At 49.6% G+C, this 24845-nt stretch overlaps 3 protein-coding genes across 5 annotated transcripts; 2 read left to right on the top strand and 1 right to left on the bottom strand.

Annotated features, from left to right (window-relative positions):
- The first annotated feature begins 1614 nt into the window (after nt 1–1614).
- TMEM97 (transmembrane protein 97) lies at nt 1615–9716 on the top strand. The gene is made up of 3 exons (XM_079724725.1): nt 1615–1761; nt 7286–7430; nt 8345–9716. The coding sequence occupies exons 1-3, from the start codon at nt 1633–1635 to the stop codon at nt 8602–8604; spliced, it is 534 nt and encodes a 177-aa protein (XP_079580851.1). The 5' UTR covers nt 1615–1632; the 3' UTR covers nt 8605–9716.
- A 102-nt stretch (nt 9717–9818) lies between these two features.
- On the bottom strand, nt 9819–16050 carry IFT20 (intraflagellar transport 20). Of its 3 annotated transcripts, XM_079724722.1 has the most exons (6): nt 15997–16050; nt 12944–12984; nt 12656–12784; nt 11407–11492; nt 10698–10801; nt 9819–10240 (listed from the first exon to the last, which is right to left on the bottom strand). In XM_079724722.1, exons 3-6 carry the CDS (start codon nt 12780–12782, stop codon nt 10159–10161), a joined length of 399 nt encoding a protein of 132 aa, XP_079580848.1. In that variant the 5' UTR covers nt 12783–12784; nt 12944–12984; nt 15997–16050; the 3' UTR covers nt 9819–10158. The 3 variants fall into 3 exon arrangements, with proteins under 3 accessions (XP_079580848.1, XP_079580849.1, XP_079580850.1); XM_079724723.1 differs by lacking the exon at nt 12944–12984 and having other exon boundaries at nt 15997–16024; XM_079724724.1 differs by lacking the exon at nt 15997–16050 and having other exon boundaries at nt 10698–10817; nt 12944–13015.
- A 3545-nt stretch (nt 16051–19595) lies between these two features.
- Nucleotides 19596–23588, top strand: TNFAIP1 (TNF alpha induced protein 1; the record flags this gene model as incomplete). The annotated part of the gene is made up of 6 exons (XM_079726428.1): nt 19596–19800; nt 20374–20543; nt 20974–21063; nt 21146–21198; nt 22011–22206; nt 23352–23588. 6 exons carry the CDS (start codon nt 19596–19598, stop codon nt 23586–23588), a joined length of 951 nt encoding a protein of 316 aa, XP_079582554.1.
- Nucleotides 23589–24845: the final 1257 nt, after the last annotated feature.

Raw genomic sequence — 24845 nt, 5'->3', positions numbered from 1 at the left:
CTTTCTAACCCCAACCCTGGACGAGTCGAACAGCCTTTTTCTGTGCAGATCTCATGAGAAAAGCACACAGCCTAGGAGAGTGGGGCCTCCAGATCAATGGCCACACATCTCAGCTGGGTCCTCTACACTGACCACAGTTCTCTGTCCTAGTGCCACAGGGCCCACCCTGGGGAGCACAGCACTCCTCTGACCTAAACCTGATCCATTCTCTCCAGCTCCTCGGCGGCCTTGAGCCACATTTCCTGCTCTCGTCCTCCTACATGGAAAACCTTTCCCTGGACCGAGAAACTTCAAGCAGCACCTAAACAAGTGAAAGTACTCCAGTCTCTCTCATCTGAAAAGTACATAAATAAGCCTCTCCTGAGCACATCCCCCTCCACCCACTGCCGCATCTCTCTTCCCCTTCCTAATCAGATGTCTAGCTCCCTGCCTCGATTTCCCCATCTCCTTACTCCTTGCCCTGCTGTCATCAGGCTCCTGCCTCCACCAGCCACAGCTGCTCGCACAAGGTCACAGGTGTTGCTCTGACACAGCTGACCCTCCCTCCTTGCCCGTGTCTCTGAGACATCACACTCCTGCTGTCTACCTGTATCTCAGCCCCCTCGTCCCATGACCCCTACGGTTGCAGGTCGCCTAAGATCTCTCACAGGCCTTCTGCTCTCAAAACTTCAACTCCCATCAAACGCTGATGCCTCACAAATCTACATCTTCAGACATGTTCATCCAACTGCCTGCTAGACTTTTCCACTCAGATGCCACAGAGGCTACCCGCTCAGTGACAACATGCGCAGAACCAAATTACCTTCTCTTCAACTCACTTCTCCTCTACCTCACTCTTCTCAGTGAATGGCAGCCCCACCCATGCTGTCCCAGGGCAGACCCAGACCCAGCATATAATTAGAGATCAATATTTGCAGAATAAAAATGAACCACTGAGCCTCCCTCATTCTCCACAGCCAATCACTAAGAATGATCAATTTTACCTCCTACTATATCCCCGTGCTTCTTTCTTAATTGAGGCTGGCTGCCTCCTACACATCCTTCAGAAGGCTTCAGGGACCCTAACTCCGGAGGGACAGGGATCTTGCCCGCTGTTCCCACGGCCCGTGACTGCCGCCACGGCCAGGACCACCACGCACTGTCCGGCCGGCCCTGCTGAGTGACACCCCACTGCACTGGGCGCTCCATCTCCATAAGCGCCCACGGCCGGGCACACAAGAGCCTCCCAGCAAGCACTGAACGGATGGAGCGAAGGAACGGAAGAGAAATGAGCGAAAGGGCCACGGATGGCACGCGATCGCGGAGAGAAGGCCGGCAGACCCCGCGACACGCAAGACCTCTGGCTGTGCAAGGACCGCGCCCGGAGCGGCCCCACGCGGCAGCCGAGCAGCCCCGCCCCCACGTCACGCGGCGCTCCCCGCGGCCAATGGAAAAGGTCCGCTGGCCTCCTCGGCGGACGCTCCCGGCCTGCGCGCGGCTTCTCAGCCAATGGGAGTGGCCTTCGTCGCCCTCGAGGCGGGGCGGGGCGGGGCGGGGCGGGGCGCGGGGTCCTGGGATGGCGAGGTTGCGGGCCTGTTCCCACGTCGTGTTCCCTCTAGCGTAGTCTGGGCTCCTGCTCTGCCCAACCGACGGATGATGGGGCCTCTGGGCGCCCGGCGCGGCCTGGAGTGGCTGCTGGGCCTCTACTTCCTCTCCCACATCCCCATCACCCTGCTCGTGGACCTGCAGGCGCTGCTGCCGCGCGATCTCTACCCCGTGGAGGTGAGGGCGCTGTCTGTCCTGGCCGCCGGTCGCCGAGGTTGGCGCCCCTCGGTGTAGCGGTTGCCCCGGCGTCCCCGTGATCTCCCCTCCTCCGGCCTGGCGCCCCGCCTCGCCCACTCAGGGTTCCCTCCTGCTTTCCTTGGGTTCCGCCGGCGCTCCGGCCCCTCCTTACCCTTCAACTCGACTTCTTCCTCGGGGTTTTCTTTGTCTCTCCCAGCCGCTTCCCCAAGGCTCCTGGGGCCAAACACCTTGCTCCTTTTAAAGACAATTCTTCCCTGGGTTTAAGACTGCCACACCCCAGCTCTGGTCAGTTGTCAGTATTTGAGGGAAGTAGCCTGGATGAACCAGTGTCTAAATTATGGACACATGGTGGATTTGTTTTAAAGTTGTGTTTCTTGGGAGAGCTTTAAAAATACCGACTAATCCCAAAGAAATAACGCAAGTAGTATTAGACCCCTCTAAGGGACATTCGCAGAGCGTCCTGATTTCAAGATTAGGACCCAGCAACTTCAAAAGCTCAGAAGTAAACGACACCTTTTCAAATCGTCCTTTTTTATTGGGTTTGAGCAAGAATGATCACCTGAGTAGAAACGGAGGCGAAAGCCCCATTTCCTGGTTATTGGAGAGCATTCTTTACCCCAAACTTTAACTTTTGCTTTAAATGCTTTTTATTTATTGAGTTTTATTTTCATGTGTGGACCCTGTAACCTTCTATCACAGAATTCCAGTCCTCAGTTCTACAGTTCTCCAATCTGTCTGCAGAACTATAGGCAAGCCTGACGTGTCTACCTAAAGATTTGATTTTACCTCTGTTTCTCTTTAAATGCTTTTTCTCTGCAGAGCAGGGGTTCTTACCCTGAGGTCCATGAACCCCTAATGGGGTATGCAAAATTATGTGTGCCTTGTTTTCCATAGCTTCCATCAACTTTTCCAGGGGTCTGACCCTCCCCAAAAGGTTAAGAGCCACTGCTCAACAATAAACCCCCACTCCGTTGTCTGGTTTGTTTCTAGCTCCAAGCATAAATGGGAAGACCTCTGACCTACCTTTTCCTGGAAAAAGTGTAGGTTGTGTGTGGCAAGAGCATTGTCTGGGGACTTGGTTCTTCCAAGAACTTCTTGAGTTCCTTGGGCAAGTCAGGGCTCTGTAGCTTCAACTGTCAAGTAGGAGAGAGATGAGTTAAATCACAAGCTCAAACACATACAAGATGTATTAGTTTCCTATTGCTTCTGTAACAAATTACAAAAATATAGTGATTTAAAACAACATGAATTTATTATCTTTCAGTTCTGGAGGTCAGAAGTTTGAAATGGGTCTTGTAGGCCTCGTTCCTTCTGAAGGTCCTAGTGGCGGATCTGTTCCTTGCCTCTTCCAGTTTCTGGTGGCTGCGGGTGTTCTTGGCTTGTGGCCACATCACATCAATCTCCGCTTCGGTCATCACTTTGCTGCCTTTTCTTCTTTAGTCCAACCTCCCTCTGCCCAACTTTTATAAGGACACTTATAAAAGTAATTACATTTAGGGCCCACCAGATAACCAGGATAGTCTTCCCATCTCCAAATCCTTAACTTAACCACATCTGCAAAGTCACTTTTGCCAAATAGGGTTACAGTCATAGGCTCCAGGGATTAAGATGTGGATGTCTTTGGGAGCCATTATTCAGCCTACGACACAGGCCCAGGTGGTACATGATCCTTCTAAACAGGTCGTCACAGCTCCGCATTAGCCATTAGTTACCTTGAAGAAAGGAGAGCCATGTCTGTGCAAAGTCTTTGTGGCCAACAGAACTCAGGCAGGCTGCCTGTTCACAATCTCTGATGTTATAAATGAGTCCCTTTAATACTAGGCAGTCATGGGACTTCCCTGGTGGTCCAGTGGGTAAGTCTCCACACTCCCAATTTGGGGGGCCCGGGTTTGATCCCTGGTCGGGGAACTAGATCCCACACGCCTGCCGCAACTAAGAAGCCCACATGCCGCAACAAAAATCCCGAGAGCCGCAACTAAGACCTGGCACAGGCAAAATAAATACATACATACATACATACATACACAGCAGTTATGTTACTCCAGGTAGCCACCCGTTCCAGACTTAACAGCTATTGGTTTCCCTGTCTTCTGTGAATGTGCCATAACCACAAGTTCTTGCTCACCACTCAGAAAATACAATTAAAATGTTTCCAAAATCATAAAGACCCCATTTAAACTTATATATTTGATTTGGTAGTTTTCTCAGCTTTATTTTTTTAAGTTGACTTGTTGTAAAAGGTCAAGGGCCAACATAGGCGGGATCTGACCAGAAACTCTGTAACTGTTTGTGTGTGTGTGTGTGTGTGTGTCTGTCTGTGATACTGTTTAAAGACCTTAGTAACACAGGGGCCTCCCAGCTTGGAAGGCCTGTGTCTCTATTCACTCTTGTTGCTTTGGGGTGGGCAATGATGGCTTTGTTGCTTCTGTATGGGGAAATAATAATAATAAAAGCCCTGAGTTATTTTCACATTCTCTTTGAAAAATGCCGAATTTTGGGCTTCACTGGTGGCGCAGTGGTTGAGAGTCCGCCTGCCAATGCAGGGGACACAGGTTCATGCCCCGGTTCAGGAAGATCCCACATGCCGCGGAGCGGCTGGTCCCGTGAGCTCTGGCTGCTGGGCCTGCGCGTCCGGAGCCTGTGCTCTGCAATGGGAGGGTCCACGGCAGTGAGAGGCCCGCGTACCGCAAAAAAAAAAAAAAAAAGGAAAAATGCCAAATTTTAACATCTGTTGTGTTTTTCCTCCCTAAATAGGAGTTTCTCCAGAACTAAAAAGCTTGTGGAGATTACATAATGGTTAGGCTAAAATTTGCAAATATCTTTCTTGGTTTGAATCAGATCAACACTTGGAAAAACTCTTACTATGAAACAGTAAGAATTTAGTTTGGATTAGAATATGGAGAGGATGGGAAGCATTTTGTAGTATCATCTGCAGCTGGGTAGCATTGCATCTGTTAAAATAAGGGAAAACAAGTGAGCATCTAGATGCTGAAAGTTTGTGCGCTCATTCTAAGAGGAGTGCAAGACTGTTCAGTAGCAACTTCAGTCTAGAAATTCATGTGCGAAGGCCAGGTGAATATTTTAATGGATAACAATGGTAAGTTGAGTCAAATGTGAGTCAGTTATAAATGGAAACAGTTTTATTACCTTTTTGGGGGTCTTACCTAATAATTATTAATGACCAGTTGCATGCTGAGATTTTAATAGGATTAAATTGAACTTCTCCAAATATGTATTACAGTTAAGTAATCTTAACATTTACTGTGTGCTAGCCATTGTTCTAATGACTGTAAGTATTAACTCTTTTTATCTTACCAACAGCGAGGTAGGTACTATATAATTGGGAAACAAGTTTAGTGAGATTAAGTGCTTTGCCCAGAGCCAGCACTCAGAGCCAGGCACTCAGCCCCTGGGTACCATGCTCATCACTCTGCTTGGGGGTTAAGAGCATTGACCCCCCACAGTCGAAAATCCACTTACAGTTTATAGTCAGCCCTCCATACCCACGTTCCTATCTTCAAATTCAACCAGCCACCGACTGACCGTGTAGTACTGTAGTATTTACTGTTGAAAAAAATCCGCATATATGCGGACCTGCACAGTTCAAACCCGTGTTGTTCAAGGGTCAACTGTGTTTTAAATTTTGCTGTTATTATCCTGCAGCCCTTAGAAATTACAGTGTTATACAAATCTGCCTGGATTTATGAAATAGGTGGATCTGAATGTATACGAATTAAATAGAAAGTGAAGTTCAAATGAACCAGAATGCCTTTTTAAAAAAAATAAATTTGTTTTTGGCTGCATTGGGTCTTTGTTGCTGCGTGTGGGCTTTCTCTAGTTGCGGCGAGCGGGGGCTACTCTTTGTTGCAGTGCGCGGGCTTCTCATTGCACTGGCTTCTCTTGTTGCGGAGCACAGGCTCTAGGCGTGCGGGCTTCAGTTGTGGCACGTGGGCTCAGTAGTTGTGGCTCGTGGGCTCTAGAGCGCAGGCTCAGTAGTTGTGGTGCATGGGCTTAGCTGCTTTGCGGCATGTGGGATCTTCCCGGACCAGGGATCAAACCCAGGTCCCCTGCATTGGCAGGCAGATTCTTAACCACTGCGCCACCAGGGAAGCCCAAATGAACCAGAATGCCTTTTAAATTCTGCAATAAATCTTTCAAAATACATCCTTCCAATATTTTTTTAAGTAAATCTAGAAAGCAAAAAAGGATCTTAAAAAACATTTAGTCCAAGTTGCTTGTTTTACAGATGAGAAAATAGAGCCCAGGAGAGGTGCAGTGACTTAACCTTTATGAATATTTTCTACCACATTACCATCCTGAAAAGTGCTTAGAAGGAAGCTAAGGATATTGCTGTGAATTTAAATTTCAAGTCAAATACAGATTCAAGATCACTTGGTCAGTAAATTGATTATCTAGCTAAGGCCTTTTTGTAATTAATATTATGCTAACAGAATGTTTCTTTCTGGATGTTTGCTTAAAGCTCACTTGCAGCACAGAGGCCTCTATTTCACAATAGTGAGCCTTTATCTTTAGATTAAAAATTAACAGGAAAAATATCTTTGGATTTTCCATCGTAAGCCAAATGCTTATCTTGGAAGCTGTCTTGATTTATCATAATATCAAGATGCCATCTCCAGGAGGTTAAATGTGACAGACCTTCAGTAGTCTACGTAGTGTGGAGAGCCCTAGGCTTTGGGCTCTTAAAAGAGCACAAAATGGGCAGCCTCAAACCCTCCTGCTTCCTTCCCCTGCCTGCAGCCTCGTCTACATGGATCTGCATCTTTTGATTTGACAGTGTCATCACGAAGGTGGGGCCCAAGCTAGAACTGAGACCACTCACTCTCCAGAGCGAGGCAGAATCTGTTCCTCTGCAAATATACTACTGATCTCCTAAAAGAGAAAAAACTTTAGAATTAGGGGGGTAAAGAATGACAAGGAACTTGAGATTTGGGGATAAGTTAAATTGTCTAAAATTGCAACTTCACAGAGGTTAGACTTACCTCCCTTACTCTTCCCCCCGCACCTCGCCCCCCAAAAAAGACAAGGAAACTTATTTCTGTATTTGAGGCAGTCTGGCCCTTGGAGCTTGCTGTGCAGTTGCTATTTTGAAAGGACAAACGTCAGGATGGTTTTCACATCATTTCTTTGTAAAGAAGGCTATTGTTGGCAGATACTTCACGTTTGTGTGTTCAGCTGAGAGCCTACTAAGGGCCACATACAGTTGCTCCTGACGGTATCCACACCTGGACGTGTGTTATCACAGACATGCTGGGTAGCACACGGGCTGGAAGAGCTGAGGAAAGCTGCTGGGAGAAGGTAACATTTGAGTTAGAGCTGGTGAGTTTTTATTAAATGACCATCTAGGCTGTACAACAAAAGCCAGCTGGGTGTGCCGTCTGCTGCCAAGGGAGCTGGGTAGTGAGAGGCTCTGTCAGTGGGTTGGAGCTGCTGAAGCCTGTCCTGCCAGGTAGCTGTATTCATTGTGATCCTCGTCTTTTCCCAGCTGAGAAACCTACGGCAGTGGTATACTGAGGAGTTCAAAGACCCCCTGCTACAGACCCCCCCGGTGTGGTATAAGTCCTTCCTGTTTTGCGAGCTTGTGTTTCAGCTGCCTTTCTTTCCTGTCGCAACATATGCCTTCTTCAAAGGTTAGTAAATGGGGAAATCCCATTTTTCCTCTGAAACCAGGTCCCAGAAATCTTTTGGGAAAGTTTGACCAAAGGAGAGGGGAGTGGTCCCTGGAGGCTGTAGGAGGCGATATAGGGTTGGTGGGAACGGCCAGGAGAGATCTCGTATAGGGACATTAATGTGGCTCAGGCTAGTGTCCGTGGTCAGCTGCGCTGCAGGACTGCCTCAGTCAACTGGAAACCTCTCACACACATGAAACCTGAGGCTACTTTCAAGTTTGAACTTGTTCCTTTTTATTGTCCCTCCCCCCGCAACAGAATTTCTTTTTTGTTGTTGCTTTTATTTTTCTGCTTTGGGTAGTATCATACTGGCTTTTAAGCAGTAGCATCAAGCTAATCTCTAAATGGCTTAACTTCTCATTTAAAAATTATTCTTACAGTGTCCCCATGACAAATGCTTTTAAAAAGAAGGTGGCCATACCAGTGTTCATGGCAACTAAGCTTGTACAGCTTCTTTCCCACTGGAACCCCCAAGCCATCTCTGAGCAGAATCTCCTGATCCCTCTCACCTATATATACTTACTTAGCAAAGAGATGTTGCTGACAGGGCTGCCCCCGCCTCTTCCCCTTCCCCCAATTGCATTTTAGACCAACCTTGTTTAACTAGTAATGGCCATTTAACTGCCCTAGAGTTTTTCTGAATTAATTCTGACACCACCCAGTGTTCTTTGGCAGTCAGTGGCTAGGGCCCCAGCTGTCACATAAGTTTGCACGTTGGGCATTATTATATCACATCCAGTTTCCACTTGGTGGAAAAGGAGGTAGAATGATTCAGCTGAAGGGAGCAGGCAGAGACAGGGTGGAGGATGCTGTGGACATACCTGGAGCCATGAGCAGATCTAACCCTTATCTCTTTCTCTCCTCGATGACCTCAGGAGGCTGCAGGTGGATCCGTACCCCTGCAATCATCTACTCAGTTCAAACGATGACAACTCTGATTCCAATCCTCTCCACACTTCTACTCGAGGATTTCTCCAAAGCCAGTTGTTTCAGAGGACAAGGACCTAAGACTTTCCACGAACGACTATTCCTTGTATCTGTCTACATGCCCTACTTTCTCATCCCTCTTATACTTCTGCTTTTCATGTTGCAGAACCCCTACTACAAGTCTGAGGAGAAAAGAAAGAAAAAATGAGGAAAAATAACCCCGGGTCCAGGGGAGAGGGGACCACGGGGCAGTTTCCCGTTGGACCCAGTACCAGGAAACTGCTCAGAACCCATGTTGTCAGTAGTATTTGAAACACACCAGCAGCAACACACACGGCCAAGGCACTGGCAGGAGGCACATCAAACCCTCATCTTCCAAGGGCACTGGCATAAACAGACCAATCACCTGAGGATGAGCAGAGGGGTGTGGGCTAGGTTATAGGGAAGTGGTGGCAAAGGCCTCACTGTGTGCCCAAGTGCCATTGCAGGATTACTAAAGGCAGGACCACACCAGACACCAGATAAACTTCCAAGCAACATGGCCTACTTGGCATGTTCATGAGTCATTTGACCCAGAGTATACATGTGACTAACCCTTTGACTCATGATCCTCTACAGCGTGTCACTGGGGTGTCTCAGGTCATTTTTAAGCTTGAAGCTGTGCCTCTGTGATGTTCATTAAAAACTGTTTTCTTGTCCCCACGCCTAGGTGGGGGTGACCTATTCTGTAAGAGGGTTAAACTTAGTTTTCCTTAACATTCAACCTTGGCATGACCTTCAGTCAGAAATGGGTCAAACTGGAAGGTGTATTGTTTCTGTCTTAAACAGGTTGTCCCAGGAGAAGAGGTTTTTTAAAGTCTCCTTGTTTATCCTCTTTCCAAGCCTTAGACTTCTATTACTTTTTACAGACCACCTAACATAAGTTCCTTTACTCTGACATCTGGTGTCTCAAACCTGCGCTGGAGGTGTCCCTCCTACTGGATAACTTCGTCCTACCGAATAGTTTAATAATTCCTTCCTGTCTCATTCCCAGTCAAAGGCAACGGGTGGCGGGGAACTGCGCATGACAGGTCCAGTGTGTGCATATAGGGTCTCTTCACATTAGTACTTGGTATTCTGCTAGCTTTCTCTAAATTCATACTGGAGGCCAACTCAAAAAAAAAAAAAAAAAAGACTTGTGAACACACATGGAAAATGGTAGATGCTTGTCCTGGTTAGTTCCCCCTTTTTGCCTGTTTTGCTTACAAGCCCTAATGGTCTGATTGTTGGGAGTATCGTCTGACTCGTGTATCTGGTCAAAATAAAGGTAGCTGCTGACCACTGCCTGGTTTGTTTTGTGGACCAGGGGCTAGAGAGTCCAGGGTTCTCTTACAAAGGGTTAAATGTACATTTCAAGGGCACCAGGAAAAGAGGTAGATCAAGCCATTTGAAAATAATAATTTATTGCTTTTCCTTCCAAAGCTTTGTGAATTTACAAAAAAAGTTTATAGGTTGCTCAGTTCAGACTGAGAATGCAAGAGGTGAGAACCTGGACCACAATGGCCACTGGGTGTTCGCCTGCAGATAGGCACTGACGTCTGAAACAAGCTCCCCCAGATTTGTTTTATTGCCTTCAGAGATGCTGCATTCCTCACACACCATCTCACACAACACACTTGGGTCATTAGTCAAGTCACTGGATTGGTGCAGAGGTTTTTTTGGTTTGGGGGTTGTGGGGGTTTTTTCTTTATTTGCCCTCCTGCTAGAAAATGAAATTTTCAGTTCATTTCTGAAAAATAAATTGGTCAATAAATTCATTTTGTTCTGCTTCTACTTTACACAGAGCTTCATATTCAACCCGATACCTGAAAAACAAAATTGTTAGAAGCCCTCAAAATGGATGAAATAAACCATGGACTTAATTCTTCTAGAGAAGAATGTTAAGTGATTTAGATGATTCCAAGAAACGGTGTGAGTTCAAAATGAAGTTAGTGAGGGCAAGAAAGAGAGAAAAAATAAGAGGCAAAGCCCTACCTAGGGCCACCCATGAGAAGTCTCCAGCCCTGAGGGTCTTCCTTTCAGAGAGCCAGCCAACTCTGGGCACTCACTACCTGAGTGTTCGTGCTCTCAAACTACTAGAGGTTGTCTGATAATAACATTTTTTTCCCCATGAAATGTAATTTTATTTTTATTTAATCAGGATGACAAGACAGTATTCCTGGGAGAACGATGATGAAGAATAAGGACAAGAGGTGACCATTCGAAAAGGAAAAATAGAATTGCAGTTCAGTAAAGAACTTGCTTTATGTCAAAACTTCTTACCTTTCAAGCTGCATTTTCTTTTCAGCTATTAGTGCCTGGAGTTGCTGCTGTTGGGCTTCTCTCTGTTTTGCTATAGATTTGAGCAAGTTCCGAGCACCAATGGCCTAGAAAAACACGATACTGCCAAAGAAAGCCATGGCTTCATTAAAGTCCTCAAGTGGGGAAGGGATGCTGCCTGGGGCCGATGGAGGGTGGGGCGCAGCGTGGGGAAAGTTGAGCCTCAGAGCTTTAGGAGTCAGTCAGAGAGAGGCTTAATTAACCTCACAATCCCAAAGTGCCTGGTGAGAACGGAACTGCAGCTCTGAGGCAGACCTAGGAGTGTCCCCAGAGCCTGGCACACAGTGGCCCATTTGGTGCGCCATTTGTGTCCTTTGCCAAGTCATCTACACGCCTTCATGTTTTCATTTATAAAATGAGGGTAAACCACCTATCTCAGTGATGACGTGAAGATTAAAGGAAACAATGACTGAAAGTACACTGGCATATAAGAGATCAATAGTAGGTTAACTGGACCAGGAATTATTTCAGGTGTAAAGCATAATCATTCAATATTTGCATAGGTATTCTTATTTAAAATCTTGTTCTAATTAAAGAATCCCTGCCCATCTTCCCCTACCGCCGCCCCGACCCCCAAATGCGTCAAGAGGGCAGAAGGATGAGAGGCTAGTGAACCAGGCCAAGACTTAGACAAAACACATGCTGATCTTACCTTCATCTTCTCATTTTCTGCTTCTTTTGCAAGTTGGTCAACAAGCTCAATTAAACCACCAACTATTTTCTGAAACTGGCCAATTTCTTTTGGGGAAAGAACACAACAAAATGTGTTATTTTCTCAGCTTCACCACTCTCCCTCAGCATTCCCTTGCAGCAAGAGGGCAGGGCTAACTGCCCCTTCTAATTTGTGTCAGAAAACGTTTGGTGTCTGACACCCTTGGTCTGAACCTAGAGAAGGGTGGCCAGGTGCCCAGAGCTGGACTGGGGCATATTTGGATCTTGAGGCACAAAGGGCTGTGTTCATGAAAGAACTGCCTCAGGACATGAACACTGCCTCTAGACAAGCCTCAGATAAGACACTAGATTTCAGTTAATGGTGGGGTAGGGGCTTTCCACCTGTGACCTGAGCTAATAAAAAGCTCAAAGCATTTAAGGACTTAATCTCGCATTTGCTTTTTTCAATGTCCTTGGGTGTAGTGGAACCCCATGTTACTGAGGAGTAAACTAAGGCCCAGAGGGTAGGATGACATGCACACAGCAATCAGAAGACTGGTGAGAGAACCCACACTACCTTTCACCAGTCAAGCTCTCTCCACAGCCTACAGGTGTCCAAAAGCTCAGAAATCCCTACTCTAGTTAGATCTGCTCTGTATTCACTGCTACTGGGTTTGCTTGGCTGCTGGGACAGGAGGCATCCTGGGTATATCTGGCTAAAAAAAAAATGAGTCTTTTGAACTGCCTCTAGAAATTTTCACTCCAAATAATGGCAAGTCAGGGACTTCCCTGGCAGTCCAGTGGTTAGGACTCTGCACTTCCACTGCAGGGGGCATGGGTTTGATCCCTGGTCAGGGAACTGTTTATTAACTTATGGCCATGCCCTGAGGCATGGCAATCAATCAATCAATCAAGGCAAGTCAGGCACTGAGAACACTATTTCTCCCAAGAAATCAAATCATAACTCCACTTCCCACCCCCAAGCCATAGTTCTGAAGTTTAAGGTTCCTGAGATGGCATAACCAAACAAATACCCTCCTCTCTCCATTGCAGTGTTTGTTTTGATTGGTGCTCTGGGACTACACAAGAAGGCAGGTAGACAAGGTGGGTGGCACATGGGAATTCATGAAGGCCAGGCTTAACTTTCTGGGAGCCAGCAGCTCCGCTGTGGCAGGGCCAAAAGCTGCAGTCTGGGGGTGGGGGCGGGGCACAAAGCTGAGTGGCACCATGTCTCCCCAAATGACACTCACTGTCCACAAAGTCCTTGCACTCTTCCTTTAGCTCTATGGTCTGCTGGGTAACCTCTGGGTCCAACACCCGCAGCTTGTTCAGCTCGTCAAAGTGCAGCCCTGCTTCACCCAGGATGTCCTTGGCCATGGCTGTAAAGAAACCAGCCCCAATCCCCGATCACTTCCCAGCCACTCAAGGAAATGCCTGCTTCCAGCCCAGCCCCACTCCTGGCCCCGGACCCCAATGCCAAAAACCCAGGTGTTCCAAAGGCTCCCCCTTCCCTCTGCCTCTGCCTCTCTGAGCCTCACCTGTTTCCTTTCCAGCTTCCCTAGAGAAGAGCAGTCCTTCTCTGAAGGGGCGACAGTGTCAGCCAGGAAGAGGTGTGTCATAGGACCAAGGGTCAGGAAAGAATAAAGTCCAGTTGCTTGTCACAGGCATCGTTCATTCAACACACATTTCTTGAGGGCCTACTACATGCCAACACTGCTAGATGCTGGGGGTAAAGATGAGTACAACATGGTGCCCGCCCTGGAGGAGCACAGAGTGTAGCTGGAGGAAGACAGACATGTACACTGAAAAATTATACTGTGTTAAGTGCTTTTACAGAAATATCACTAAAGCATGGAGGAGAATAGAACAGTTAACTTGGGGTGAGGAAGTGACATGTGAACTAAGTTGTGAGCCGTAAGCATATTTATTTAACCACAGCTATGTACCCAAAAGGACATAAAAGAGCTTTTCAAATATAGTACAGGAACAACATAAAAGACAAGTAAAAGAAAATCTGAGTGAATTAAAAATTAAGGTTAAAGAAATAAGAAGCCAGGTGTAAGAATATTACCCAAAATGTATGCCACAGGCACAGCCGCCTGAACTAGGACCCAAAGGGGTCAGTCTCTAGCAGAAAACACAAAAAGGAGTGAAATATCATCAACAACATACCAATAAGGAGGCCAAGGAAAGGCATTCCAAGCAGAGAAAACAGCCTGAACAAGAGCATGAAGCCACTGGAAGGGCCTATCTTGCCTAGAAGATGAAAAGACAGAGGATGGAGCTGGAAAGGTCGGATGGAGCCAGATCAGAAACACCCTGTGTGCTAAGCTAAGGAGTTTGGTTTTTTTTTTCCGTAGACAAGAGAACCAGCAGAGATAACTTCTCCCTTCCCAGGCCACCTTGCATTCCTGGTCCAAAGGATGTCTCAACTCTGGGAAGGAAACACTGAAAACTCACCCTCGTTCTGGCTTAAACACACACACAAAATAAAATAAAATAAAAATAAGACAGCACACACCCTGTCTAAAAAGGGAGGCAATGCTGCTGAGGTCTAGCCATTGGCTGCTATACCAATTCCCACACCCAAGGTGTTCCGAAGGCTACCACAACCTGGCCCTGCGCCAACCCTTCCCTCCCACCTCCCCCAGCCTCACCTGTTTCCCTTCCAGCTTCCTTAGAGAAGTTCTGTTCTGAATGGGGTGATTCTGCGAGTGACTTCCCGGGGTAGATGTGCCATAGGAAGAGCAATGGTTAAAAAGAATTAAGCTCCATTCTTGCAAGAACTGATTTTCAAGAGGACCAGAAATCCAGATTAATATATGAAATCTGATTTTTAAAGGAGAGTATCTAATTCAAAAATTTTAAGCAAGGAAAAAAAAAAAAAAAACACATCCAACACTGTGTGGCCCAACTAATGTATGTTTGGCTGTGTATGACCGTGGTCCAGAGCCTTTGGCCTCACTGGAGCCCATTCAAGTATGTTGGCTAGCATCTTCATTTTGAAACATTTTAATCATCCAGAGCTCCCTTATAATTGGGCTTTTAAAGAAGATCTGTCTTCCTATTTGTTCTATTTACACAGTCTAAGCATTTAACACCTACCAGCTGATTAATTAGAACAACTGCTTCAAGTAACCTGAGGGCACAAAGATCTGCTTCAACTTCCACTCTCTTCCCTAAGAGCTTGCATTTATTCACAAACATCTACTGAGTCCCTGCTCTGGGGATAGAGAAGTGAAGAAAATGCTTTAATGCTTTAGCTTCTGACCTCTGGACAGACAGTAAACAGATAATCATGAATTGTGATAACAGTATGAAGAAAAGCACATGGTGCTACGTGAAGCCGTAGCAGGAGGACATAATTCATATGTAAACAAAATTACAAAAAAAATTTGTAAACAAAAGTCTTCTGAAAAAGTGACACGCTGAGACCTAAAGGGTGTCCAGAAGTTTTTCAAGTTAAAGGGGGAGGAGGTATTCCAGGCAGAAGGAAAAGCATGTGTGAAGATGCTGAGGCTGTGAGAAATTTGATGTGTTCCAAGAGCCAAAAGGCTAGCGTGGTAGAAACACTGAGCAAGGGGAAGAGAGGAACGGGATGAGGTGAGGTGGGGAGGCTAGGGCTGGGTGGCGGAGGGCTCTGAAAGCTGCAGCAATGAGCCTGGATTTTCTCATAAGGGTAATTAATGGGCAGCCAGCAGAGTGGCATAGTCAGATATGCCTTTTAGAGAGATCACTATAGCCCAGGATGGAGAACGCGTTAGAGGGAATAAGAGGATGGAAGTACAACTATCTTGTTCATCACTGTTACCCGAGCATTTGGCATGGTGCCTGCACAGAACTGGCACTCAGCAAATGTCTGTGGCACGAATGACTGTGACAACAAACAGAGCAAGCTATTTCAGTAACCAAGGCTTGGAGCTGAAGAAGAGTGTTCCGATTTGAGATGTTTTGTAAGTCGAGTTGATAGGAGTTAGTAAAGGATGACTGAATGCAGGGGTTTGGGGAGGAGTGAAGGAGAGTCAGACGAGAGTCAGACAAGAGTCCCGTGTATCTGGCCGGAGCCAGCTGCACGGTTGGAAGGCACATAGTTGAATGAGATGGGTCAGACCGAAGAGGAAGTGTAGGCAGAGGGTTCACAGCCGACTACCGCATTCTCTCCCAATTACCACCACACGCGCACCTGAGGAGCACCGGGCACAAGAGCCGGACTGAGCTCCCTGAAGATCAGGGTGGTGACGCGCTCTCCGCCCCCCGGCCCCCCCGGGCTCTTCCGGACCCACGCTGGGCTCTACGAGCAGGCTCCATCCGTGGGGTGTGGGGAAAATTAGGAAGACCTGGGTGATGGAGCTGGCTGTCTTCCCTACGTAAACTCCTTGAACTTATCTGAGCCTCAGTTTCCTCCTAAGATGGTTGCGAGCATCAGCGCGTAAAGCTCCAGGCCCTAGCCGGGGGTAAAACCGCTCCCAGAGCCGGGAGGAATTCCCACGTTTCTTTCACCCTGGGAAGGCTTTTCCTCGGGCCGCGGGCCTGTCAGGCTCATCTCGCCCCGGGCCCGCCCACGTCCCCCGACCCGAAGTTCATGGCTTACCTGTTTACTCCACAGCGGCGGCAGCGGCTGCGACCCAGGCTGACGTCGGCAGGCAGCTTCTCTCTCCGGTCAGTGGCAGCCGGCGCCCTGGCCGCCAGCCTCAGCAGCGGCCACGGCTACAGGCCCTGTTCACGCCTAACATCACTTCCCGACACCGTAAGCCCGTACACCCGCAGAGCCTGCTGGGAAACAGAGGCCTGAAAGGAGAGACGGCTGCCTACAAGACCCAGAGGCCTTTGCGCCGGAAAGGCTGCCGGAAGTAGCTGTGCGCTCACCGCGGGATTCTCTCAGGGGCTCCTCCCTCCACCCTGATTGGGTGCTGGGCCTGCCCCGCCTTATAGTCTCAGGCTCCCGCTGGCTTGGGGCGGAGTCCGCGGGTAGAGGTTGGGAGTTTAAGGCCCGGGATTGCTGGAGGGCAGGCGGCCACAGTCTAGGGGCGGCACGGTGTCGACTTGCAACCCAGCTGAGAAGAGAGGCGCCACCTGGGAGGGTGAGAGCCGAGCCGGCCCATGCCCTAGGGGAAGGGATGGACGGGTCCTGGGCTGAGCAAAGAGAGTCCCTCCCAGTCCTGGGGAAAAGGCGTGGGACGGCGAAGGGAGGTGGAGAGCTGAAATCCTCCCCTGGGGGTGGGTGTCAGAACCGGTCTCGGTTTCTCGATAGTAGGGAGGGGTACGGGCTGGGGAAGACTCTACACTGGCCACGGAGAGATTGGGTCTCGATGAATTTCTTCAGGCCCTTTGGATAAAGCATAAGATTTACACCTTGGGTTTCTGCTAGATCCGCCCTTTCTAGCCAAGATCGGCTCCTCCCCTCGCCATCCCCAGTATGACGAATTTCTGGGACCTTCTTTCCTTAGGACCCCACCTTGTAACACCGCCGTGGTTGTTTGTCCTTTATTCGTCTTGGGTTGCCATTCGCTTCGCCGAGTGTGACACGGATACGCCCCTAGCATCCCCAAATATCCACACACAAAGTCCGGAAGGAAGAGCATTGAGGCTCTCAGTGGAAACTTCATTCTCACCGGAGTTACTTTCTGGGGCGTCACCTGCCACAGGATTCCTGGAACCCATTGGCCTGGGCGGAATCTGAGCCGGTGGAATCTGAGCTGACGTCATCCAGGGGCTCAAAGCAATTGCTTTGTTGGAAAAGAATAGATTAGCTTGGATTTGTCTTCCTCTATTGGCAGCTGCCTAGCCTTTAGTGAGCTCCTTTTCTCTGATCCTGGGGAAATTGGGCTAGACACAAAATACATAGGGAATTTGTTAAAACCTGTTAAGGGGTGGATTTATTCCTTTGGGGTGGGCAGAGGAAGGTAAGGTGACCTCATACTATTCAAGTTTACTTACCGATTGGGCAATCTGCTGGTGGGGGCTCATCTCATCCGTACATGACAAGCCACCAAAGGAATTCAGTATTTCATACAGCACCTGCCCTGGGCCTCCCTCGGACATTCCTCCCAGGGACCTACCTAAATCTTTTCGGGGACAATTGCAGTCTAACAAACTGACAAATACTTTTAAATGTGCATAGCATTGTGGTAAGCACTGTTTGGAGAGTGGAGCCGTAAACGTGGGAAAACCGGTGCACTTCTGGGTTACACTTAAAAGAGAGAACGGGGTAAACTTCTGCAAGTTGTGATGATGAAATGAGGTCATTTCGCTTTTCTTCTGATTTCATTACCAGCACTGCAGTCCAAGCCTTCATCATCTCTTGCCTAGACTACTGCTTCCTCCGGTCTTCCCACTTGGTCTCTTGCACCATTCTCTACACAGTAGCCAGAGTGATCTCAGATCATATCACTGCTCTGAACCCTACAATCGATTCCCATTGCAATTAGTATAAAATCCAAACTCTTCAGTATGATCCGGCCCCTGCCTTCCCTGAGTTTACATCCAGCCAACTTCCCCCTACTTTCTGTGCACCAGCCATCTTGGCCTTATTTCTGTGCCTAAAATTTGTGTCTGACTGAGGAACTTGGCACTTACTCTTCCATCTGTCTGGAATGCTCTTAGAGCTCAGCTGGAAAGTCACCTTCCCAAAGAGGCTTTCCCTGGCTCCCCATCTAAATTAGTACCTCTTCCTAGTCACTCTCTCTGTTTTATTATCTTTATTATTACATTTCTCACCTTCTGGAATTGCCTGCTTATTTATTCATTTTCTTGTTTGTTGTCTTCCCACTAGAATGTAAGCTCCACGAGGCTGACTTGTTTGTTCTCTTCTGTATCCCCAGCACCTGGCACAAAGCAGGGGCACGATAAGTGCTAACGCTTATTATTTTTTTTCTTGTTAACTGACATTATCATGCTTCTTTGAACTCCTTGAAGTCAAGGACAATATCTTTTCATCTCTTTATCCCTCCTGCTTAACTTGGTAGGTACTCAATATTGTTTTATTGCCAAATGAATTAAATGAGCTGATACATATTAAATGCCTAGAATAGTACCTGGAACATAATAAACATGCAAAAAATGTTTGCTTTTTGTTTTCGTTCAGTGAATGAATTTTAGTGATTCTTTAGAAAGCCAAAACACGTATAGAATCTAGATCATAAGGGGTGATCTGGCTTTGCCCTCCTCTGCTTTGCTTGCTTCTCCCTCCTGTGAACTCCCGTCAGTGTTTCAGTTTCCAAATCACCTGTTTTTAAATTTATCATCTGGTCTTTTTTGGCCCTTTCTCCCCATTGTTGGGCAGGAAGAGAGAAGGAGATAAGGCTGGACCCGTTCTCAGGAAAAAGAAGCAAAAATAGCCATCCTGTAGTTGTTCTATCCTGAAAAATGGTGACAATTTCAGGAACTTGGGACAGGGCTGATGCCAAAAAAGGGGGAGGTCAGGAAACCTTGGCTGGAGCTAGGGTAACGTCTGCCAGGAATACAGGCCGGCTTCCTCCAGCCTGGCTCAATCCATGTTCTCCTGAAGCTGCTGTTACTTGCCTTCCTGAAGCCAGACTCTGGGTGGTGCTCAAAGGAAGCACTGGTGCAGGCTGCTCCTGAGCCTGGAATCGTTAGAAAGGAAGTGCATCCTGTCCCTCAGACTCCTGGGAAACTCCTAGGCTGGCTGGATTCCCAGTAGGTTTGGCCGGAAATCTTGGATCCTGGGAACACTGAGAAGAAAACAACTGGAATCTGACTGGTGGATCCCCGGGGTGAGGACTTCTGCTCTGCCCAGTCTGTTCCTGGAGCTGCCTTTGATTAGCTCCAAGAGTTGACTTGGTCTCCTTGCCATCCAGGGCTGGGCCAAGTCTCAGGGAGACTGGTGAGGTGACCAGCATCGGGTTCTGGGAGACTGTGCTCCCAGACCTGGGTCCTGGTACCATGAAGAACAGCAGGAATGTCTTTTTTGCCATTGCCTAGGGCTTTAGCCTCGCCAGGGAGACTTGGGTTCATAAGGAGAGAATGACTGGATGGTCAGTGTTTCTCTTCCTGTTCCCTCCTGGCTGAGGGCTCTCCTCTGCTGACTCCTGTCTTCTCTCCCATCTCCTGCTCACAGCGCTGAGAGTATGAGGCTCTGGCCTCCACTGGCCACTCACTCGTGACCCTTCCACCACGGCGGGGCCTTCCAAGCCAACCTCCTGCCGTGTGGTGATCTACCTGCAGCGGGAGATGTCGGGGGATACCTGTCTGTGCCCAGCGTCAGGGGCCAAGCCCAAGCTAAGCGGCTTCAAGGGAGGAGGCTTGGGCAACAAATACGTCCAGCTCAATGTGGGTGGTTCCCTGTACTACACCACCGTGCGGGCGCTAACCCGGCATGACACCATGCTCAAGGCCATGTTCAGTGGGCGCATGGAGGTGCTGACCGACAAAGAAGGTGAGGTGCTGGGGCTTGTTGGGTGGGGTGGGGAAGGAAGGAGAAGTTCCTGAGGAAGTGATTTCAGGGCGTGGCTCAAGCCTGGCAGATCTGGAATCTAGATTCATTTTTCCTGTTCACCTAGTGCAGGACTCCTTCACCTGGAGTTCTTAGTAGAGCTTCAGAATTCTTTGAAATTATGCATAGAATGTTGTGTATTTACATATTTTCCAGGGAGAAGATCCATACTTTTAAAATATTCACATATTTTATGGCCAGGGCCAGGTGTTTCTGTGTTGCCGGGAGGTGGGTCTGAGCACTCCTGAGCTTAGACAAACTCTGTGGGCCTCCGCAGAGCCTGGAGGGCCTGTGTCTCCCACGGTATTTGCCAGTTCTTGGCTTCAGGGAGGAGGGGTGAAAGGCAGCCATGGACTTAACAGCCGGAGGTTCTGTTCCCACTCCCGTCACCCAGTGCTGTGGGCTCTGTGCTCCTTATCACCTGCCACCAGGCTCGTCAGGTGGCCTTTGCCTGCTACCTGCTCTGAGGTACCTGGAGGCAAACAGTAACCCTCTGGGGCCTGTCTGAATCCCTAGGCTGGATCCTCATAGACCGATGTGGAAAGCACTTTGGCACCATTTTGAATTACCTCCGAGATGACACCATCATCCTCCCTCAAAACCGGCAAGAAATCAAGGAACTGATGGCTGAAGCAAAATATTACCTCATTCAGGGGCTGGTGAACATGTGCCAGACTGCCCTGCAGGTACGGAGGCAGAGTTGGGCAGGTTGATGAGGTCGGGATGGGCCCCCTCCTTCACGGAGGTAGGGTCCAGTTCCTGGAAGGCTACATGGCAGGTACGATTGATGAGTCCAAACCTAGTTAGACACACCAGCTGTTGCCCAGGCCAAGCAAGCTGGCAGCCGGTCGGTTTATAAGGTGACGGACTCAGGCGGTGTGAGTAGACAGTGCTTCTAGTTTATCCGCCTAGATATCTGGATTTTAGGTTTCTGGGAATGGGGGTCTGCTTGCCAGCTGGCAGTTCTATTGCCAGGGGCCTCCTGTCTCTTTCTGATGCCTCCTCAACAAGTAGGGGGTGGCCATGGCAGAGGGGCTCTGACGGCTCCTGGGGAAAGCCTGGCTAAGCCTGGCAAACAGAAGATCCCAAAAAGATTCTTGGCTGTGTGTCACCCAGGACAAGAAGGACTCCTACCAGCCTGTGTGCAACGTCCCCGTCATCACATCCCTGAAGGAAGAGGAGAGGCTCATCGAATCCTCCACCAAGGTACTGGGACCTCCGAGGGATCGCCGAGGGCCGCGGGCTGGGGGTGTCAGGCCCCTGGCCTTCATGCTCTCTTCCTTCACAGCCCGTGGTGAAGCTGCTATACAACAGAAGCAACAACAAGTATTCCTACACCAGGTAGGTGGGGCACCTGCTGAGGGGTGGGGTGCGCTGCCCAGGGAAGGGCCACAGAAGCAGCGGGGAGGGCTGAGCAGACAGAAATCGGGCAGCAGACCCAAGGGAGGCCACCTGCACGCCTGGCACAGTTGGCGTGAGTCTGGGTCTCGGGAAGAGAACAGAGTAGGAGGGAAATCAGAGCCGAGGCATTTGGAACTCAATGTGGGGCCCTGGCTGGGATGTAGATGGGACTGAACATGTAACAGCCTCTTAACGTGTGTCATGTCAGGCAGCGGGCCAGGTGTTTTCCCTGCCTTCTCTATGGGCTGGAGGAAGGCTGGGAAGCCAAGGGGCTGGGACTCCTCCTCAGGCAGCCCTCGCTCTTCATAGCTGGGCCAGTGTCCCCCTTGTCCCCCAGTGGCCTCTCAACAGGCCATAGTTAAGTATATGCAGGAGGCTGCAGGCTCGGAGACCCAAACCCTCTCAGGGACTCCCCGTGGGCAGACGTATTGCCAGCGTCACCCCCCACAGCCAGGGAAGGGGTCCTCCTGCTGAGATGGCAGCGAGCCTCCTTCCTTCCAGCCTGGTAAGAGGAAACCTCCCTCCCTCAGTCCTCTCTGCTTTAACTTAAAACCAACTCACCTCCTTTTCCTCACAGGCCCCCAAACGCGAAGGGGGCCCCATGACCCTTTCTCTCGCTGTCCCTCTGGCATCTTGACTCTTCCTCGTTTCATGAGCACAACAGTGGAAGGGAGGAGAGATCCCGGCCAGCACCGGCCCCTGTGCTGGGACCTCCCTCACTCCCAGGCCCCGGGCCCTCACTCGTTTTTCAGCAACTCCGATGACCACCTGCTGAAAAACATCGAGCTGTTCGACAAGCTCTCCCTGCGCTTCAACGGCCGTGTGCTCTTCATCAAGGATGTCATCGGCGACGAGATCTGCTGCTGGTCCTTCTACGGGCAGGGTCGGAAGCTGGCGGAGGTGTGCTGCACCTCCATCGTGTACGCCACCGAGAAGAAGCAGACCAAGGTATGGGGCTTCTGCCTGCGTGAGTGGGGCTGAACCTTTCGCCACCGGGCATACATTTTGCCGTCTTTCCCAAACTTGCCGTGATGGTGCTGCTCAAGGACAAAAGCCAATGCGTGGGGTTTAGGGAAGGTATAGAACTCTGCTTTGGTCAGCTGAGAGGCAGGGCTGTTGACCAGCAGGGAACAGCCTGGTGCCATGGGAAGGCCCGGGTCTTTGGAGTTGGCCCAATTCAGATCTGAATTCTGGTCCCACCATTTATCAGTTTTCTGACTTTGGATAAGCCATGTAAACCATCTGGGCCTCAGTTTCCTCATTAGAAATCTGAGAATGATAGTGTGAATTTAACAGAGCTGTTATGAAAATGAGACAGTTCTTAGGAGAAGCAGTGCAGGGCAGTAGAAATAGCTGTTCAGATCTCCTCTGGCCCCCGCTGGTTGGGTGTTTCTGGTCAATCAGCTTAGCCTCTGCAGTGACAACGCAATGCCAGGCACGTGTAAGAGATTTGATAGGAGATAGCTAACTCTCTTTGCCCCGGCTGCAAGCAGATGGTGCCTCCCTGGAGAATAGCTGTGCACCCGCCCCCCGCCACCAGCATGTTTTGGAGACAGCAGAGCATTGCTGGGCTGGAAGGGTAGCTCATTTGGGGGAGGGCTGTGTGCACGTGAAGGCCTCAGAGCAGCCAAGCTTTTATTTTTCGTTTACTGTGCGTCAGGCTCTCTGCTAAGCATTTTGCATCTTTCATGTAATGTTCACAACAACTCACTGAGGTAGATGTTAACATGTGGAAACTGAGGCACAGCAAGGTTAAGTCCAAGGCCCCACAGCTAATAAGCGGGGGAGCTGTATTTGTACCTAGGCCTGAAGACAGAGCCAAGGCCATAACCTCTACACACACTAGTCCATTGGTCTGGGATTGCGTGAGGCAGGGGGAGGGTGCTAGCGTTCCACGTCTCTGTGTCCGTAGAGTCCGTCTCCTCACGCCTCCTTCAGAAGAAGACCCCCACCCTCCCTCTTGAGATAGAAAGTCATGTCTCTTGAGAGAGTTCTGGAGGCCTTATGGAGTCAGCACAGGGCCAAGGGCCCTGACGTGCTGCTCCCTCTTTGGGGTGAAACCTCATTCGGTCCTCTCGTCCCCCTTGCCTCAGGTGGAATTCCCAGAAGCCCGAATCTATGAGGAGACACTCAACGTTCTACTCTACGAGACCCCCCGAGTCCCTGACAACTCCCTATTGGAGGCCACAAGCCGGAACCGCAGTCAGGCGTCCCCCAGCGAAGATGAGGAAACCTTTGAACTGCGGGACCGTGTCCGCCGCATCCACGTCAAGCGCTATAGCACTTATGATGACCGGCAGCTTGGCCACCAGTCTGCCCATCGCGACTGACAAGACCCTCCTGGAGTCAGGGCACGAGATACCCTGTCTCCTCTCTTGTGGAACCCCGCCCCATTGGCCACCCCACGCTGCTGCTGCCTGGGGTCTCTGCTCCAGCACCCAGAGGCATGACAGGCCCTGCCTGGGAGGTCAGAGGGCCTGAGCAGGGGAGGGACTGCGTTTCTTTTCCCAGCTCCCTGAGCACTTCAGGACGACTGAGTCCCAGCCCCTTTGCTCAGCATCTCCCTTTCTGCCACAGGGAGCCGCTGCTGCCCCTGGGCTGAATGGACTGACCTGCCCACCCCCCCTGCCAAGAGCATTCCCCTTGGCCCTTCGCTGAGCACCCCTTTGCTCTGCTGAAGGGCTACTTTAGGCCTCAGGGAGGCCCATATGGGGAACGGGTTCGCTCTGTGGGGAAGGTGGCTTCTGGTGCTGTGGAGGCCCAATTTCTTACAGAAGGTGGGGCTTCTTTTTTCCTAAGGTGTTTAAGCACAGGCTTAATGAGTTTGGTTTTTAAAAAATAATCCAGGAAATGACTAGTTTTAAGTCTAATAATGAGGAGACTGGGTATTTCTGCTCCAGGGTTTCAAGACCGTGGGTAAAACAGAACCCTTGGCCCTTCTGATGCCTTTGGGATCTGTTTCTGTAAAGCACTTTGTACTTTTATTCAGGAGATTTGTCTCCTGCCCTGACCCGCGTCATCCTTCTCTGATCCTAACCCCCTTTTCCCTGTAGAATCAATCTGCGGGAGGGGAAAGAAGCAATAAAAAAAAAACTGACCATCTTTGGCTTTGCCAAACTGGCCAAGCCGCTGGCCCAGAGAGCGCTGAGGGGGTAAGGATGTGTGAGTTAGGACCTATGGTCCTAATAACACCCCTGTAAGAAAGGATACTTTACTCCTACATCTTAGGGTCACGTACTGACTTCTAGAGTCTTACATGATTGCTGTCTTTGATTCTCTTGCCCTCGGCTCCAAGGCATGCTGTCCTCACTTACGCTAAACCCAAAGAGCCATCACGGGAGCCAGGAGCTACTTGCAGCCAGGAGCATGAGCTGCAGCAGGAAGGCTGCGGAGCCCGTGGGCACCACACCTGCCTGCCCATCAGCTGAGGACAGCAAACGCAGAGCCCCACGTTCCTGGAGGCCCTGTGCAGAGGCGGCTGTGCTTGGCCATACATCTCCCTGCCCTGCATCCATGCTATTGGTTTTGTGTCCTGGCTGGGGAATGGTGGTTCTGCCCAGTGGTGAGTCCCTGAACACAGGATAATG

The sequence above is a fragment of the Hyperoodon ampullatus genome (genome assembly GCF_949752795.1).
Source record: "Hyperoodon ampullatus genome assembly, chromosome: 19".
Classification (NCBI taxonomy): Eukaryota; Metazoa; Chordata; class Mammalia; order Artiodactyla; family Ziphiidae; genus Hyperoodon; species Hyperoodon ampullatus.
Note: the sequence above shows the minus strand (reverse complement) of the source record. Positions and strands in the feature narration are given on the sequence as shown.

What these genes read in the sequence shown, in the direction of transcription:
- TMEM97 (XM_079724725.1), top strand. Translation starts at nt 1,633, where the DNA reads ATGATGGGGCCTCTGGGCGCCCGGCGCGGCCTGGAGTGGCTGCTGGGC. An exon ending in GCGATCTCTACCCCGTGGAG is followed by an intron (nt 1,762 to 7,285) that starts GTGAGGGCGCTG and finishes GTCTTTTCCCAG; the next exon opens with CTGAGAAACCTACGGCAGTG. An exon ending in AACATATGCCTTCTTCAAAG is followed by an intron (nt 7,431 to 8,344) that starts GTTAGTAAATGG and finishes CGATGACCTCAG; the next exon opens with GAGGCTGCAGGTGGATCCGT.
- IFT20 (XM_079724722.1), bottom strand. Translation starts at nt 12,782, where the DNA reads ATGGCCAAGGACATCCTGGGTGAAGCAGGGCTGCACTTTGACGAGCTG. An exon ending in CAGAAAATGAGAAGATGAAG is followed by an intron (nt 10,802 to 11,406) that starts GTAAGATCAGCA and finishes GTGTTTTTCTAG; the next exon opens with GCCATTGGTGCTCGGAACTT. An exon ending in AAGAAAATGCAGCTTGAAAG is followed by an intron (nt 10,241 to 10,697) that starts GTAAGAAGTTTT and finishes TTTGTTTTTCAG; the next exon opens with GTATCGGGTTGAATATGAAG.